Source organism: Octopus bimaculoides, chromosome 1 (assembly GCF_001194135.2).
Source record: "Octopus bimaculoides isolate UCB-OBI-ISO-001 chromosome 1, ASM119413v2, whole genome shotgun sequence".
Classification (NCBI taxonomy): domain Eukaryota; kingdom Metazoa; phylum Mollusca; class Cephalopoda; order Octopoda; family Octopodidae; genus Octopus; species Octopus bimaculoides.
Window position 1 is genome coordinate 172,959,996 of NC_068981.1, and position 15,485 is coordinate 172,975,480.

The window sequence follows — 15,485 nt, forward strand, 5'->3', positions numbered from 1 at the left end:
TTCCTTCTCCTCCTCTTCCTTCTCCTCCTCTTCCTTCTCCTCTTCCTTCACCTCTTCCACATCCTCCTTCTCTTCTTCTACCTTCTATTTTAGTGAACAATACACTAAACCCTGTAGATCAAAACAGTTCTGGGGTACATGGCCATTACTTCTTTATTTATGTTAATTCTTATGTTTGGTGCAGATGGCACTGATGTTAGAAAAACAAAAATGCATATTTCATATTGGTGCCTCCTGTTGTATTCCTCCCACCAACAATTCCAATTCAAATCCTTTACTCAATAAGACCTTTTTACCTTTCTGGTATTAATTAGAAGTCTTCCAACTATGACCATCCCATCTTTTTCATACATTGTATATTGACATATTCAATGTGGAAGCATCTACAGTAATGGACTTCATCAAACATACAAGTCTTAGATACTACTTGGAAATTAAGTCCTCGCAGAGGTAGTTCTATAGTCTGATAGTTTACAGGACTTGCCATATATACATATATCTGTGTGTGTTTGTGTGTGTGTGTGAGAGAGAAAGAGAGACAGACAGAGAGACAGACAGACAGACAGACAGACAGACGGACAGACAGGGACAGACAGACAGAGAAAAATCAGCATCCTTCTATATAAATATAAGACACAAATACACACACACACACCCCCACACAATAGTCTTATTTTATCTTCTGTCTACCAAATCCACTTAAGATCCGAGCGAGATCATTGCCAGTGCCAATGGACTGGCTCTTGTGCAGGTGGCACGTAAAATACACCATTTCGAGCTTGGCCGTTGCCAGTACCCGCCTGACTGGCCCTCGTGCCAGTAGCACGTAAAAGCACCAACTACACTCTCGGAGTGGTTGCCGTTAGGAAGGACATCCAGCTGAAGAAACTCTGCCAAATCAGATTGGAGCCTGGTGTCGCCTCCTGGTCCACTAGTCCTCAGTCAAATCGTCCAACACATGCTAGTATGGAAAGCGGACGTTAAACGACGACGATGATGATGATGATGATGCATAGGTCAGCCTTGGTCATCCTTTATAGATATATAAGGTCACACCATCCTAAGCGACTTCTGTATATCTATAAATGCAGTAATTTCAATAATATTATAATCAAGATAAGTTATAATAGTATAAGGACAAGATGTTACCATATTTTCTTCCAATTTACTTCTGCTTTTTCATTATTTTATTTATCATTTACACTTACCCTAATTTGTCATCATCATCATCATCATCGATTTAACATCCACTTTTCCATACCTGCATGGGTTGGACAATTATATAATTATCACTGATTATATCATTTGATTAGATATGAAATTGTTGCAATTTAAAGTGTCTTTTAATCAAAACACATAAATCAATATATTAAATCAACTGAGAAAACAAACAGAGAAATACAGAAAGTAAATTGTAACAAAGCAACAACTCTTTCGCTAATGGCCAGGCGCCATGTCATGGTTATTTGAAAAGTTATATTTAGTTCTGAGAGTCAACTGCACCATCTTTCTATCACAACACACCCACGTCGCTGTTTCATCAATGACATTGCAAGTTCTAGAAGCAAAATCCTGTTTCATGAATAACAAAAGAAGCTGGTCCTGTGTAAACTTTGCTGATATAATCTTCAGAAAGATCAACTAAGATTAAATGTTGACTGATTTTAAATTAGCTGATTTCAGTGATGTTGGCTGGGAGACACAGTAAAGAAAGAATGAAGACATTGCAGCAGCAACAAAACAAAAGACACACAAAAAAAAAGGAAGCAAAACAGAGAAACAAAAATAAAAAAAAGAAGCATTTTGATGAATAATTCCTAGCTTAGTTGCAATTCGGTATGAAGAAAAATATTGATTCCTACATAGCTAATAGCCGTTATAACTCATTTTTGATGGGAAATAATCATTCTCTACTCCTCGATGATTATAATTTGAGATGATGGCCTGGAAATATTCTCATTATACAAGGAATTTCTGATTGCAAACCCACCTCTGCATGGTAACAGTTGACAATGATGTTTATTCCAGCACACTGTGGTCAATGCCATTATATTGCAACAGTTACACATATTTGAATTATGTTGTTGTAGATATTACTGTTGTTGTAGATATTACTGTTGTTGTTGTCATTGTCTCAGTCAACTTTCTCAAAATTGCTGTTGCTGCTGCTGTTGTTAAGGTTTTTTTAGCCCCAGGTCAGTTCTGAATGAACAGATCCATGATCAATAGCATTCCAACCATCACCATTCTGTCTCTGTATATCTAAGACTGCTATTTAATGTTCCTACCTGTTCCAAGCTGGTAGATTGTAATTTGAGGGAAATTTGGCTGCTATTTCTACCAGATTGAAAGAACCATATAGAAGCTCCTTTATCAGCTTGGCTTAGTGTTATAGTTATATCTGATGTTGTTTTTGTTGTTGCATTCAGTTTTATGGAATCAGAAACCTTGTTAAAATTGATACCACACAGCCTTGAGATATTGTATTGAGTTCATTGTGACATACTGGGGTATAGCACTGCAGTAGTGAATAATTGTGTAGTGCAGTGAGATGTAGTGAAATGCACAGAATGCAGTTTAGTGTTGTGTAATGTGATATGATTGGTTTAGTACGATAATGATGTGGTATTATGTAATGTTGTTATGTACTGTGTAGGACAGTGTGGTGTGGCAAAGTACAGTGTAGTGGATTGTTTGGTAGTGTGGTGTAGTACTAGAGCATGTACTGTGGTGAGATTGATATGTGATACAGAGAAACAGTATTTAGACATTGAAGACAATTCAGAGTTGTCTCTCTTGCAGTACACAGAGTTGATGATAGCCAGGTAGTTAGAAATGTATTCACAGTTCTGCCAAAAGAGCGTGCCTTGATATGATCATTGGTGTTTTTCAACACCTAGTGCATAAAACAAGAAAGGTTGTCCATGGCAAATTAGCAGTGAATACAGCCTTTATACAAGTCAAATATGTCCCAAACATATTTTTTAGCTGTTTGTTTATTTAGATACCATATTTCAATTAACAAATTGTTTTCTCCTACTTTCAGGCATTTTAACAATTATCAATGTACTGAGTGTGCGGGCAGCAATGAGAATACAAGATTTGTTCACCACAGCAAAAATATTGGCTCTTGTGATAATCATAGTGGCTGGTGTAGTCCAGCTTGGTAGAGGTAAGTCGATTATCAATTATTTACTTTTATATTTCACTTGGTGACAAATAGTGTTGTCCAAAGATCCAGTCATTGCATGTATGATAGCAAGAGTAACAAGGGAGTATATGTGCAACATGGCATAAAACAAATATCACCAGGAATTTCATTCAAAAAGTACCAGTTTTTCATTTTTATTATCTATCTTTATATCTTTCACCAATATACATCAGCAAAAGATATCCAAATGTCACTTACAAGACATCAATCAACCCTAGGCTTTGGTATAAGGGACCTTGCTCTAGGATCAAACCTCAGAATCATATGGTTATGAAGCAAAATGCTTAACTACACAACTAACTATAATTCATTTCATTTAATCTCATTCAAACACTATCAAAGGCCATGTGTCTGAGCAATTAATGAACTAAGCCAACACATTTTTTTAATATAACTGATTTTACATAACTTCTGTCAAGAAAAGGTGAAGACAAATGTTACTCTCAATATGCTGGATGAGCAAATAATGTTAGGAAGGTATACATTTGTAAAAACATAGGTAAAATATTTCCTGCATCATCATTATTGTTTTAATATATGTTTTCTGATGTTGGTTTGTTTCAATAAATTGCTAATATAAATTACTTCACATATTTCTTCTCAAAAATCAGTAACTTATTTTCTTTCTTAGGTGAAGTACAGTTTTTTAAAGAACCATTTGAAGGCACAAGTATGAGTGCAACAAAAATATCCCTGGCATTTTATTCTGGACTCTACTCCTATTTTGGATGGTATGCATTTTTCTCAACCATATATTTTTATAGTTTTATAGACTCAAAATATTTTTACCCACTTTTTTAAGCAGAAGCTACACCTAGTATAAATCAACCAAAAAGTTCTGTTAACATCGGCCAAAATGTCACGTATCAATAGTTAACAATGTAATCATGACAAGCTGTCCTTGAATATTTTTGTAAGGTTAAGGAAGTCATGTTTTCATAGATATGAAAGTTTTTTACTCTGAAACTAAAAACTGATATTACTAAAAGACTTCACTTAGGTATGGTGCTATGTAAAAAGCATCCAGTACACTATGCAAAGTGGTTGGCATTAAGAAGAGCATCCAGCTATAGAAACCGTGCCAAAACAGACAATTGAAGCCTAGTGCAGCTCTCTGGTTTGGTAGCTACTGTCAAACCATCCAACTCATGCCTGCATGAAAAACTGACGTTAAATGATGATGATGATGACGACAACGACAATAATGACGACAATGATGATGACGACAATGATGATGATGACAACAATGACAACGACGACGACGGTGGTGGTGGTGATGTAGATATTTAAATTAATCCTATCATATTTTTTTTTTTATATTTAAAATTCTATACAATTTTATTTTAAACTCTGTTTTAGTATATTAAACAAAATAAATTTTTAATTTGCTGATTCTGTTTTTCAGGAATTTTTTGAATTTTGTCACAGAAGAGCTTGATGACCCTTACAGGTAATATTTTCCTTTCTAAAAAATACCAAAAAAAAGAAAATTATTTTTTTTCATTTGGCTTTTAGTTGTTAACTTGATATTCTTTTACTCTTTTATTTGTTTCAGTCATGTGACTGTGGCCATGCTTAAGATATATCTAGTTAACTTTCTGACTCTTCCACATGCTTGCATTATCTGTATGCAACAGCACACAAACTCTGCTACAGTAAACAAAACCCTTGCAAACATTGATCAGCTGACTGTGGCACCTTTTCTTTACATACTTGTGGCTTGTGCATATGTGAGAAATCATTACCCTATGTAACACGATTTTTGTCTTTAAATAGCAACTGTTCTATTTGCTGACCCCCTAAAAAGTATGAAAAATGGCTAATATTTCCTTCAAACTTTTCGTTTGTTATGATATTTATTCGAACTTCTCAACACATGACTATAATACTCTCCCACCACTTCTGCTCATTATCAGAGATGCACATATTGTCAGTCACTAAGGGACATGCTCAAGTGGTTAAGGTCAAGCAATTGACAAGCAAGTCTGTGGTACTGAGCAGAACATTTGCTATAACAATATTTCTGCTTCAGCAACTCAGCACTGAAAATAGGTCAGTTTCAAAACATTGATGTCCAGATCAAGAACAAGAAAGCAATTGTCCAAGAGCAGGTACAATTTCTCTAACTGGCTCCCACATGGTTTTCGTCCATCCAAATTCACTCAAATGTCTTAGGTCAGTCCAAGTCTATGTTAGAAAACACTTTTCCAAAGCTCCAGATAATGGAATCAAACTCAGAAACACGTGGTTGCAAAGCAAACTTCTTAACCACATAGCCTTGACTGCACACATTGCAAAACCAAAATAAATAGATCTTAAAGAAGTAATTAAGAGAAAACATTGTTTAATTTATTGTTAATTCTTATAATTTACTTGAATCAGTTTTATTGCAATGAAGAAGAGAAAATTGTTCACTTTATCATTAGGATTTATTGAAGTCAAAACATGGAATTAACTTATTTTTCTCCAACTGAATATTGTTAAGTAATATCTATTACTTTTGAAATACCTAATGATAATTATTTCTCATTAAAGGAATTTACCCCGAGCTATCTACATCTCACTTCCATTGGTAACTGGTCTCTTTGTGTTGGTTAATATAGCTTACTTCACTGTTGTCTCTCCTTTTGAAATACTTCATTCAAATGCAGTTGGTGTGGTAAGTAATTCCTAATTTATTTCTATAATAAAGTGTGTGTGTGTGTGTGTGTAAGGGTAAAGACCCTCTCCAGTCATGAATGATCATAGGATTGCACCTAGAAAGTTCCCCTCCGAGGCACAAGTCTAGGTAAGGTTGTTTATGGAAGACCAGCAGTCGTCCATGCATACCTGTCGCCCCTCTCCATGCCAGCAATGTTGGAAAGGTAAAGGCCAATACAGCTTGGCACTAGTGACATTGCAACTCATTTCTACAGCTTTATATATCCATATATATAATACACAGCTTGTGTGTGTGCGCGTATGTTATTTAAGCATTTGAAAACTTAGTTGTCAATTTTGATGTGTGGGGTATCAAAAGATTCAGTAATCTTTCAGATACCAAATGAACTTTATTTTCATTTACATTTTTGCATTACAAAAATTTAGCATTATAATCTTTCTATAAGTCAACTATCGTAAACAGCATTTTATACCACAACAACGACGACAAGGTCACATCTATATCTATATATATTAGCAGATGTCTGTGTATTTGTATGTCTGTGCATAATGCCAATGAGGGAGTGAGAGGGGGGAATAAAGAAACAGAGAAGCAAAGTGAGGAAGTGACTCTTTATTTCTCCTCCTCCCCTACCTCATTCATCACAACGTTTATCGATAGAGGGAGAAATGTAAATAATGTGTGTGAGTGAGTTAGGGAGAGAGAGAGAGAGAGAGAGAGAGAGAGAGAGAGAGAAATAAACAAACATAGACTAAAAGAGAGGAACTATTACAGGGGGTGAGAGAATATGTGTGAGTGAGAGAAACACAGAATAAGAAAAAGACAGAGAGAAGGAAACAGAAAAAGAAAGCAAGATTCTATAGGAGAAGTTGAAAGAGGGAGGGACAGTGGGAGAGAGAGAGAGAGAGAGAGAGACGCTAATGTTTGATACTGTATGTTCTATAAGTGAAAGTGAAAGAAAGCCTGCACAAAGAGAGGGGGAAATCAGGAGAGAAAGAGATGCTGTTTGATACAGCATGTCATCATCATCATCATCATCATCATCGTTTAACGTCCGCTTTCCATGCTAGCATGGGTTGGACGATTTGACTGAGGACTGGTGAAACCGGATGGCAACACCAGCCTCCAATCTGATTTGGCAGAGTTTCTACAGCTGGATGCCCTTCCTAATGCCAACCACTCAGAGAGTGTAGTGGGTGCTTTTACGTGTATGTAGTGGGTGCTTTTACGTGTGTATATGTTTATGTTTTAATTTTCAAAAATTTTAATTTACAAAATGTTTCCAAAAGAAATGTTTTCACTCTCTACAAGAGGAGAGGGGATAGATGTAGATTCTACAGTGAAGCAAAGACGAGTACAGGTAGCCACAGTAGGGTCACTAGAGACCTCTGCACAATGGCATCAAAGACATGAAAATGACTGAAGGAGAGCTGCTGCATGTAGGGCCAATGAGTCACAAGAGACAAGAGAAAAACAGTTACAGCAATTATGTCAACGAAATGCAATCTGCAGGAGCCAAAAGTCAAAAAAGGAAAGAAAAAATGTTTAAAGGATGCAAGACAAAGACAAGCTGCCAGAGTTGTCAACAAGACAATAGGTCAGTGATAGATGAGAAATAAAAAAACCAGCAGCAAATAGTTGCTGCAAGAATTTGTCTGTCCTCAGAGGAAAGACATAAGCGTCTTCATCAAGATAGGGTGAATACATTTGACAAAAAGTTGCACCTTTTAAGGCGACTTAGAAAAGGTCAGCTTTCAACTACGATCCAAAACATAATTATTCTACAGAAATTGATATACGGTATTGTTCGTGTGGTCTTCCACCCTTATGTATCCATTCTTACTATAGTATATATATATATATATATATATATATATATATATATGACAGGCTTCTTTCAAGATCTGTCTGCCAAATCCACTCACAAGGCTTTGGTCATCTGGGGTGTGTAGCGGAATGCACTTTTCCAAGATGCCATGCAGTGGAACTGAGTCCAGTGCCATATGGCTTGGAAGCAATCTTCTTACCACACACCGACACCTGCACCATACTTATAAAATAAAAGTGTCTTTGTATCTATCTTATAAATAATTTCAGTTAAATTTCCTGTTACACATTTGTTTGTATTTCATTTAATTTCCAGATATTTGGAAACAGACTCTTTGGTGTAATGTCTTGGATTGTTCCAATATTTGTGGCTTTGTCAACATTTGGAGGAGTGAATGGAATGCTCTTTACTTCTGGCAGGTAAAACACAAATGCACGCATGCTTGCACACACACACACACACACACACACACACACACATGTACATACCCAACAGACAAATATTAAAAATAGCACAAATTCCATTTTGGTGTCATTAAAACTTATGCATATATACTCTTATCTACACACATGCACACAGACACTCAGGTACACATTCTCTATCTCATACACACTCTTTCTCTTATACACACACATACACACTCTCTCTTATTATCTCTCTCTTTCTCTCCCTCTCTCTCTTTCTCTGGCATTCACACTTTGTCCCTCCCATGAGCTCTGTCTCATACACACACAGACACATATACACATCAAATTATTCACACACACACACTCACACACACACACACACACACACATACACATACAGAAGCACAAACACACTGACACACTTTCACTCACAAATCATAAAGTAATGCATGTCTCTCCAGCCACTGTTACTTGGTTAAGCAATGTTCAAATTAAGACTTTTTATTTCCCTATGTGGTTAAAGCATGAATTTCTTTTAGTTATAATATATTCCACTACATTTATTTAATTATTGCTTGAGACACTTGACACCTGTCACTCATGATATCTTCATTATTTTCTTGTAGACAAACTGCTTCCCCCACCCCTATTTATCAACCATGAACTCAACCTATATTGAGGAAGGGCTTGGATAGTAATTAACAAACAGGATCTATTTTCCAGAAAAATGGTTCAATCTAAAATCTTTTGTGATGTGGCAACACTAAAAATATAATTTACCAGTTACAAAAGCAATTTAATTTCACTGATTTCACCAAGAAGAGAACAATGACCCACCAAAGGAGTACTGATATAGGCTAGATTTCTATCAGCTAGTTCTGAATTCCCTGCTAAAATTCCTACATATTCTTTTGTTGATAAAATTAGTATTGTTAAAATTAGATTCAGTTACTGTGGAATGTGATCACAAATTAGATAATTTATAGTGTATAGAAGTTTGCTGCATGAAATGAATACTTGTTTCTCTTGGATATCATTATATCCTCTGTCGTTAATATTTAGCCCAAGGAGGGCAGTGTGCTGGCAGAATTGTCATCATGCCAGGCAAAATGCTTTGCAGCATTTTGTTTGTCTTTACATTCTGAATTCAAATGCTGCCTGAGATGACTTTGCCTTTCATCCTTTTGAGGCTGATAGATAAGTACCAGTTGATCACTGGAATTAATGTAATCAGCTTACCCCCAATCCTGAAATTACTGGCCTTGTGCCAAAATTTAAAACCAATATTTAACCCCAGGCTAACTCTGGACAAGATCTATAATGAAAATTTTATACTGTAGGGACATATTTCTATTTCTATGCCATACATATTCTACCATTGCTGGCTTTGTTATTTCATGATTTTAAATTATTCAATGCTCTGTGATTCTAATATTTAATGTTTATAAAGTGGCAAACTGGCAGAATCATTAGCATCCCAAGCAAAATGCTTAGTGACATTTTATCTGTCTCTACACCCTGAGTTCAAATTCCACCAGGGTTGACTTTGCCTGTCATCCTTTCAGGGTCAATAAAATGAGTACCAATTGAATATTGGGTCGATGTAATCTACTTAGCCCCTCTCTCGAAATTGGTGTCCTCATGCCAAAATGGGAAACCAATATTTAGAGCTATCCTATTTCACTTTTTAAGTTCTACTCAATGTACACAGGATATACCGTAAATCCTCGAGTATAATCCACACTTTTTTCCCAAAATTTAAAGGTCAAAATTTCTAGTACGTACTATATACGAGGTTAAAAATGAAAAATATTTTCTAAGCAAAATTTTCTAAGTGACAAATATGTAAAGGTAATTTACTTAATATTTATTTTTCACTGACGTTATTACTGTTATTTCTTTATTTTCTGCAAACAAAGTGCACAAAAAACCTACATGTTTGCATTATGTTATATATACAATAATAATAAAGGACGTTACTGTATATACGTTTACAAACCAAGGATGTTATATAGACCTTCTTGACTCAAGTTAGAGAAGGGGTGTGTATTATACACAAGGTTTAAGTTTTTCAGAGGTACAGCCCTCTAAAAATCCCCTGTGAATTATTCTCAAGGGCGGACTATACTCAAGGATTTACGGTATAATTTTCTTGTCACTCATTTCTTGAATAAATATCATTCTGGGAAAAAACTTCAGAATGTAGTGTTTGTCCTGGACAGTATTCTGAGGATAAATGACTGTTAAATACATGTCTTCTTAGATATATCCTTACAATAAGGTTACATCAATGTGGATTTTAGTTTTTACCTCCACCAATTATTATCATTATTATTTTTTGTATAAAAGTATTGAAGGGTTAAAATATGAGTCTAAGAGTCCAACAGGTATTTCGTTTTCATATCAGTAAGATGTCTATAAGCTTAAATTCACTTACCTGTAGGGAATGTGTACCACATTTTCTGGAAACATTCTTCAGCTTCATAAATACTTGGTAAATGCAATAATAAACCATTAAAGAATATACTTGCCTAAAAAACAAAAATACTGCAGATGGTTTATCTGTCTAAAGGAGTACAAGGAGTCTTGTTTAATCCAGATGCATATGTATGTATGTATGTATGTATGTATGTATGTATGTATGTATGTACATATGTATGTATGTATGTATGTACGTATGTATGCATGTATGTATATACATTTGTATGTATGTACATTTGTACATATGCAAGTATGTATGTATGCATGCATACAAGCATATACTTCACATACTCTTGTTATTAAAAGAATTATTTCCAGTTCAACCTGAAAAATTATCCCCATTATGCAAATATTTCTGTTTCTTCTTTTCAGATTATTTTTTGTTGGAGCCCGGAAAGGCCATCTTCCAGAATTATTAGCCATGATACACCTCGAAAATCTCACACCACTTCCAGCCATTTTATTTACAGTAGGTCATTTAGTTTATCTGGCTAACAAATTTCCTCATTAATCATTTAGAAATAGTTAACAAAAATTATCATTAAGATTCTGGAAAAAGACTGAAATATTCTTTGATATCCAAACACGTATAAAATTATATATTCTAACAAATCATCATCCAGCTGGCAACTTATCCAGACCAACAAGTAAATAACTTTGGTCTTTCAATAACTATGTGTCACTTTACACACCATGACTACAGGTAATAACGGTAGTTTAGTAACTGGACTTGTTGATCCTGGCTGTTCACAGTTTGTTGTCTGTTCATCCACTCAGCATCTAGTGATATTTACCATTGACTCAATAAGTTCATCTGCCAAAATAGTTCACATTCACCATGCTGCTTCCCATGATTTCAACATAGTACTACTCAAGTGGTTACCAAGTACTTGGCCTCTAAGGGGCCACTTGTGATTTAGTCTGGGGTTGTTTATTCTCATATTTAGAACTGACTTCTATTTACAGGCTAATTAACCCTGGGATCCTGACAAGCACTACTTCTGGGTCACAGGACCTAGGAACAATAATGGCTAAGATATGGTTTCACATTCCTCAAAACCTTGGAACTCCTGGACCAGAGCCCCATTATTGGATGCAGTTTGAAGTCATTTCCAGGACGTTCTTACAAATATCATTATTATATGTTGACTCAGTTTACAGCTCTTATTCATATTTTCTTCACAGTCCAATGGAAAACTCTTTTATTTTCTGTGCTTTTAAAGGAAAATTGTGAATTAACTGGAACATTAGAGCCATGAACAAAATACCTAGCAGAATTTGTTCTGATTCTTTACTGTCTGACTTCAAATTCCCCAATCTCTACCTTTCAGCCTTCCGGGGTTGATAAATTAAGATACCAGTTCAGAGTGGTGGACTGTCAGAATTGCTAGAGTATTGGACAAAATGCTTTGCACTATGTGTTGTAGCTCTTTACATTCTGAGTATCCTGGCAGATGTGACTAACTCAGGATGGTGTCTTGTAAAAATACCCTAACAAAGTAATAAGAAACCATCATTGTATTTTCCAAGGAAAATTCCAAGACAAGCATATAACACTTATTAATAAAGGCTTTTAGAGTCATTCATTAACCTGATGGCATAGGAAGAAATAAGTTAATGATATCTTAAAGGAATTAACAGACATATCTGCTAGAGATCTACTACAAGTAAATTCAAAAGCATAACCCAGTACAATGAACAGTGCTAATAATAATAAGTGCTACTGCTATTATAGTGAGGGTACCTAGCCTTGAGGTTTGGGTGTTGAACTCATGATTGTTAGATCATGGATTTTATTTTTGGACTGGAACAAGGTACATCTTATGTTGTCCCAATCCACTCAATTGAAAACAAATATCATCAGCAGTAGCTGGTGTCTGACTCAGTGATGGATCTCCCATTCAAAAAAACATCCTGTTCTCTCAGTCATTTAAATGCCATAGACACTAATAGGCCAGAGTTTATCCTATTTCCATGTCATTTAAGTGGCTCATAGTACAAAACTTCTGCCTTAATGGGATGACAATCCATCACAGGGTCATACACATCCACCCCACCAGCTCTTGCTTGTAGACCTCAAAGCAGATATTAACATAACTGTTATAATTGTATCATTTGCATGCCATTTAAAATGCTTCAAACTACATCAAGAATATATCACAGTATAATTCTTCGACCACTTATCCTTGCTAACAGAATAATTAAAAGATGAAACCTAATTACAGCAGATATTAATTTCTTCCATTATTAATACATGTTTAATTACATTTCATAATATTGCCGTTATTTAAAATAAACTCATTAAATACCCAGGCTACTGCTGTACACTTTCATCATGTGCTTCGTTGAATCTATCCTTCTCGCCAAAGTAATGACAGCAGCTGTTAGTGTTAAAGATTTTAGAGCAGAAATAGGAGATTGTTATGTTCATGACACTGCCAACAGCATTAAAGATGTGATTGAAAAGAAAAAGTTCCAACCAGAATCCATATAATTGGCTTACAGAAAATTGAAGTCCAACCTAAGGCACACTTCATGTATTTGGACACATTATTGTAGTAAATATTTTCAAGACTTGAATCATTATAAAAATTCACATAATGTATTTTTTAAATTTGATATGGAGAAAATCATGAACATTCAAGCTATGAGCTAATTCTTATATAAATATAATTCTCTTTATCAGAATTTATTAATATCTTCTGTACTTAATCGATAATTTCCTTCTCAAATTTTCTATTGTTTAGGGAACTCTGTCGTTATGCATGTTAGTTTCTGATGATGTACTGACATTGATTAACTATGTCAGTTTTGTCCAGTGGCTTTCAGTGGGGCTCTCCATTTTTGCCCTCGTTTATTTGCGATACACAAAGCCTAATCTACCAAGACCTTTAAAGGTAAGTTGCAGGCATGAACCTTTCTGAAGTTAATATGGAGTGTTGTTTTCTAACATGTAAAGCACCCATGCATTTAAATTTCATTAGAAACTTTGAATAGGGTCATAAATTAAATATCATCACAATTGTCTTTCATCGTGTTCTATGCCAGTTTAGTTTCAATTCCTCATTTTCTGTTATAATTCTATTCACTTTTAGGATGCATTATAAAAATATAAATCAGCTACTGTACTTTTTCTTTTACATACTGACTCTGGAAGGAGGGACAGGGCCCATAATCTTTATAGGCCTTGAGTGACCAATAAACCTGGCACTGTTAATATTCCATTTAAATTGTTGCCAACCAAAACCTGCAAGAAAGACATGAGCAGGGAGAAGGTTCCATAAGGTTGATATTCTGGGAAGGACAGTGCTTAGTGGTTAGTGTAGGAGTTGGTGGTTGGGGAGTAAATTGAATGTAACAGGGGTGATGAGAAGTGATGAGATGAGTGGTTTGGGGTGCCTAAGTGTGGGAGGTATAAGGCCAACCAACTCCAAGGAACAGAGGTCATTATAATAGTAATAGAAAGAAAAAAAAAGAGACAGCACACCTGTAGGCTAGAGATTGGAGCATGTTTGTTAGTGCACCCAATATGTAAAACTATACCACCATGAATCTATTTCTGTATGTGCAGCTCATTATGTTTATCTGGAGTGAATAGGTGAGATAATATTTTTAGGATGTTATAATGCACTCTGAAGTGTTATACACATGTCTTTATGTTTTGAAGTGGAATTTTTTCATGTTGTGACAAAGATTGTCAACTGTCAGGGCTAAAGTTTGCTGCAACAACAAACTCTATTCCAGATGGGCTTTCATTTTCAATATTTATATTTGTTGTGTATATATTTGGTCTGTGGATGTGATCTGCAGAGAGCCTGTGATGATACATTGTTTACTGCTCTGAGTTCATTAGGTGGGGGGAGAAAGATTGGGGCTTCAGGCAAGACTAGCATAATCATTGATAGATTTAATGTATTACTGTTGGTTGTTTGTCACTAAGAATGAAGATAATGGATTTGGTAAATACAACTTTAAGTCAAGCCTTGGCATGATTTTTGCAGTTAAAAATGTTTATTTTGCAAACATGTTATCACAGATTCAATTCCAGCATCTTGAGCAAGTGTCTTCCTGTCATAGCCATGAGTTGTCTAAGACCTTGTGAATAAAATTTTGTTGATAGAAACTGCATAAAAGTCCATCAAACACACATGCGTATGTATGTATGTGTGTGTGTGTGTGCCCATACATGCATGTATGTATATATCTTTTGCCAATGTATATCAACAGAACTAGTATCTGACCTCTTAGAAATTTGTAGCCCATGATGCTATTGTTCCCAAAATGTAACATAAAACAAGAAAAGAATAGACTCAATCTCTTGTTTTGAAGCCAGGTCTCTATGTGTGATTAATGTAGTCTAGGAATTGTTGTGTGAAAGTATCAGAAAAATAGTAGCAAGATGCAAGTGTGATATCATCTATGTATAAGACTACGTATATTTTGAAGAGGTGTTGAAAGATCATGTAGGTAAAAAGGTTGAAAAGAATGGGTGAGATAGCAGGTACTTGTTATACCCCATTCAGATGGTAGCAAGGTGGAATTACAAATACTGAAAGTGGAGCTTTTGTGTATACTACATAGACTTCATGAGCAGACAGGCAGTGGCGGCGGCAATGGTGGTGGTGGTGGCAGCATCGGTAGTGGTAGTGGTCTCAGTAGTAGGTGGTTTGTTATATTATAATTGCTGGTTATGGAATAGTAATGCTGTGGATTTGGTTGTTGTCATGATGATGATGATGATGATGATAATAATTATAATAATAATAATAATAATAATAATAATAAAAGAGATATATATGTGTAAGGGTGAGAGCAACAAAATAAGAATGAACATAAACTGTAAAACATTTCAAAGGATTTGCCAATCTTTTGTTGTCAGTTGTTTTATTTATTCTT

General features: G+C 35.2%; 1 protein-coding gene across 3 annotated transcripts in view; it reads left to right on the forward strand.

Annotated features, from left to right (window-relative positions):
• LOC106872780 (large neutral amino acids transporter small subunit 1) overlaps positions 1-15,485 on the forward strand; it is an 83,980-nt gene that overhangs the window by 58,003 nt on the left and 10,492 nt on the right. For all 3 annotated transcript variants that reach the window (XM_014919880.2, XM_052972682.1, XM_014919879.2), the window contains exons 4-10: positions 3,047-3,172; positions 3,843-3,942; positions 4,617-4,661; positions 5,747-5,870; positions 8,017-8,120; positions 10,962-11,058; positions 13,337-13,486. In XM_014919880.2, the coding sequence (XP_014775366.2) occupies positions 3,047-3,172; positions 3,843-3,942; positions 4,617-4,661; positions 5,747-5,870; positions 8,017-8,120; positions 10,962-11,058; positions 13,337-13,486 (746 nt within the window). The remainder of the gene's footprint in view (positions 1-3,046; positions 3,173-3,842; positions 3,943-4,616; positions 4,662-5,746; positions 5,871-8,016; positions 8,121-10,961; positions 11,059-13,336; positions 13,487-15,485) is intronic.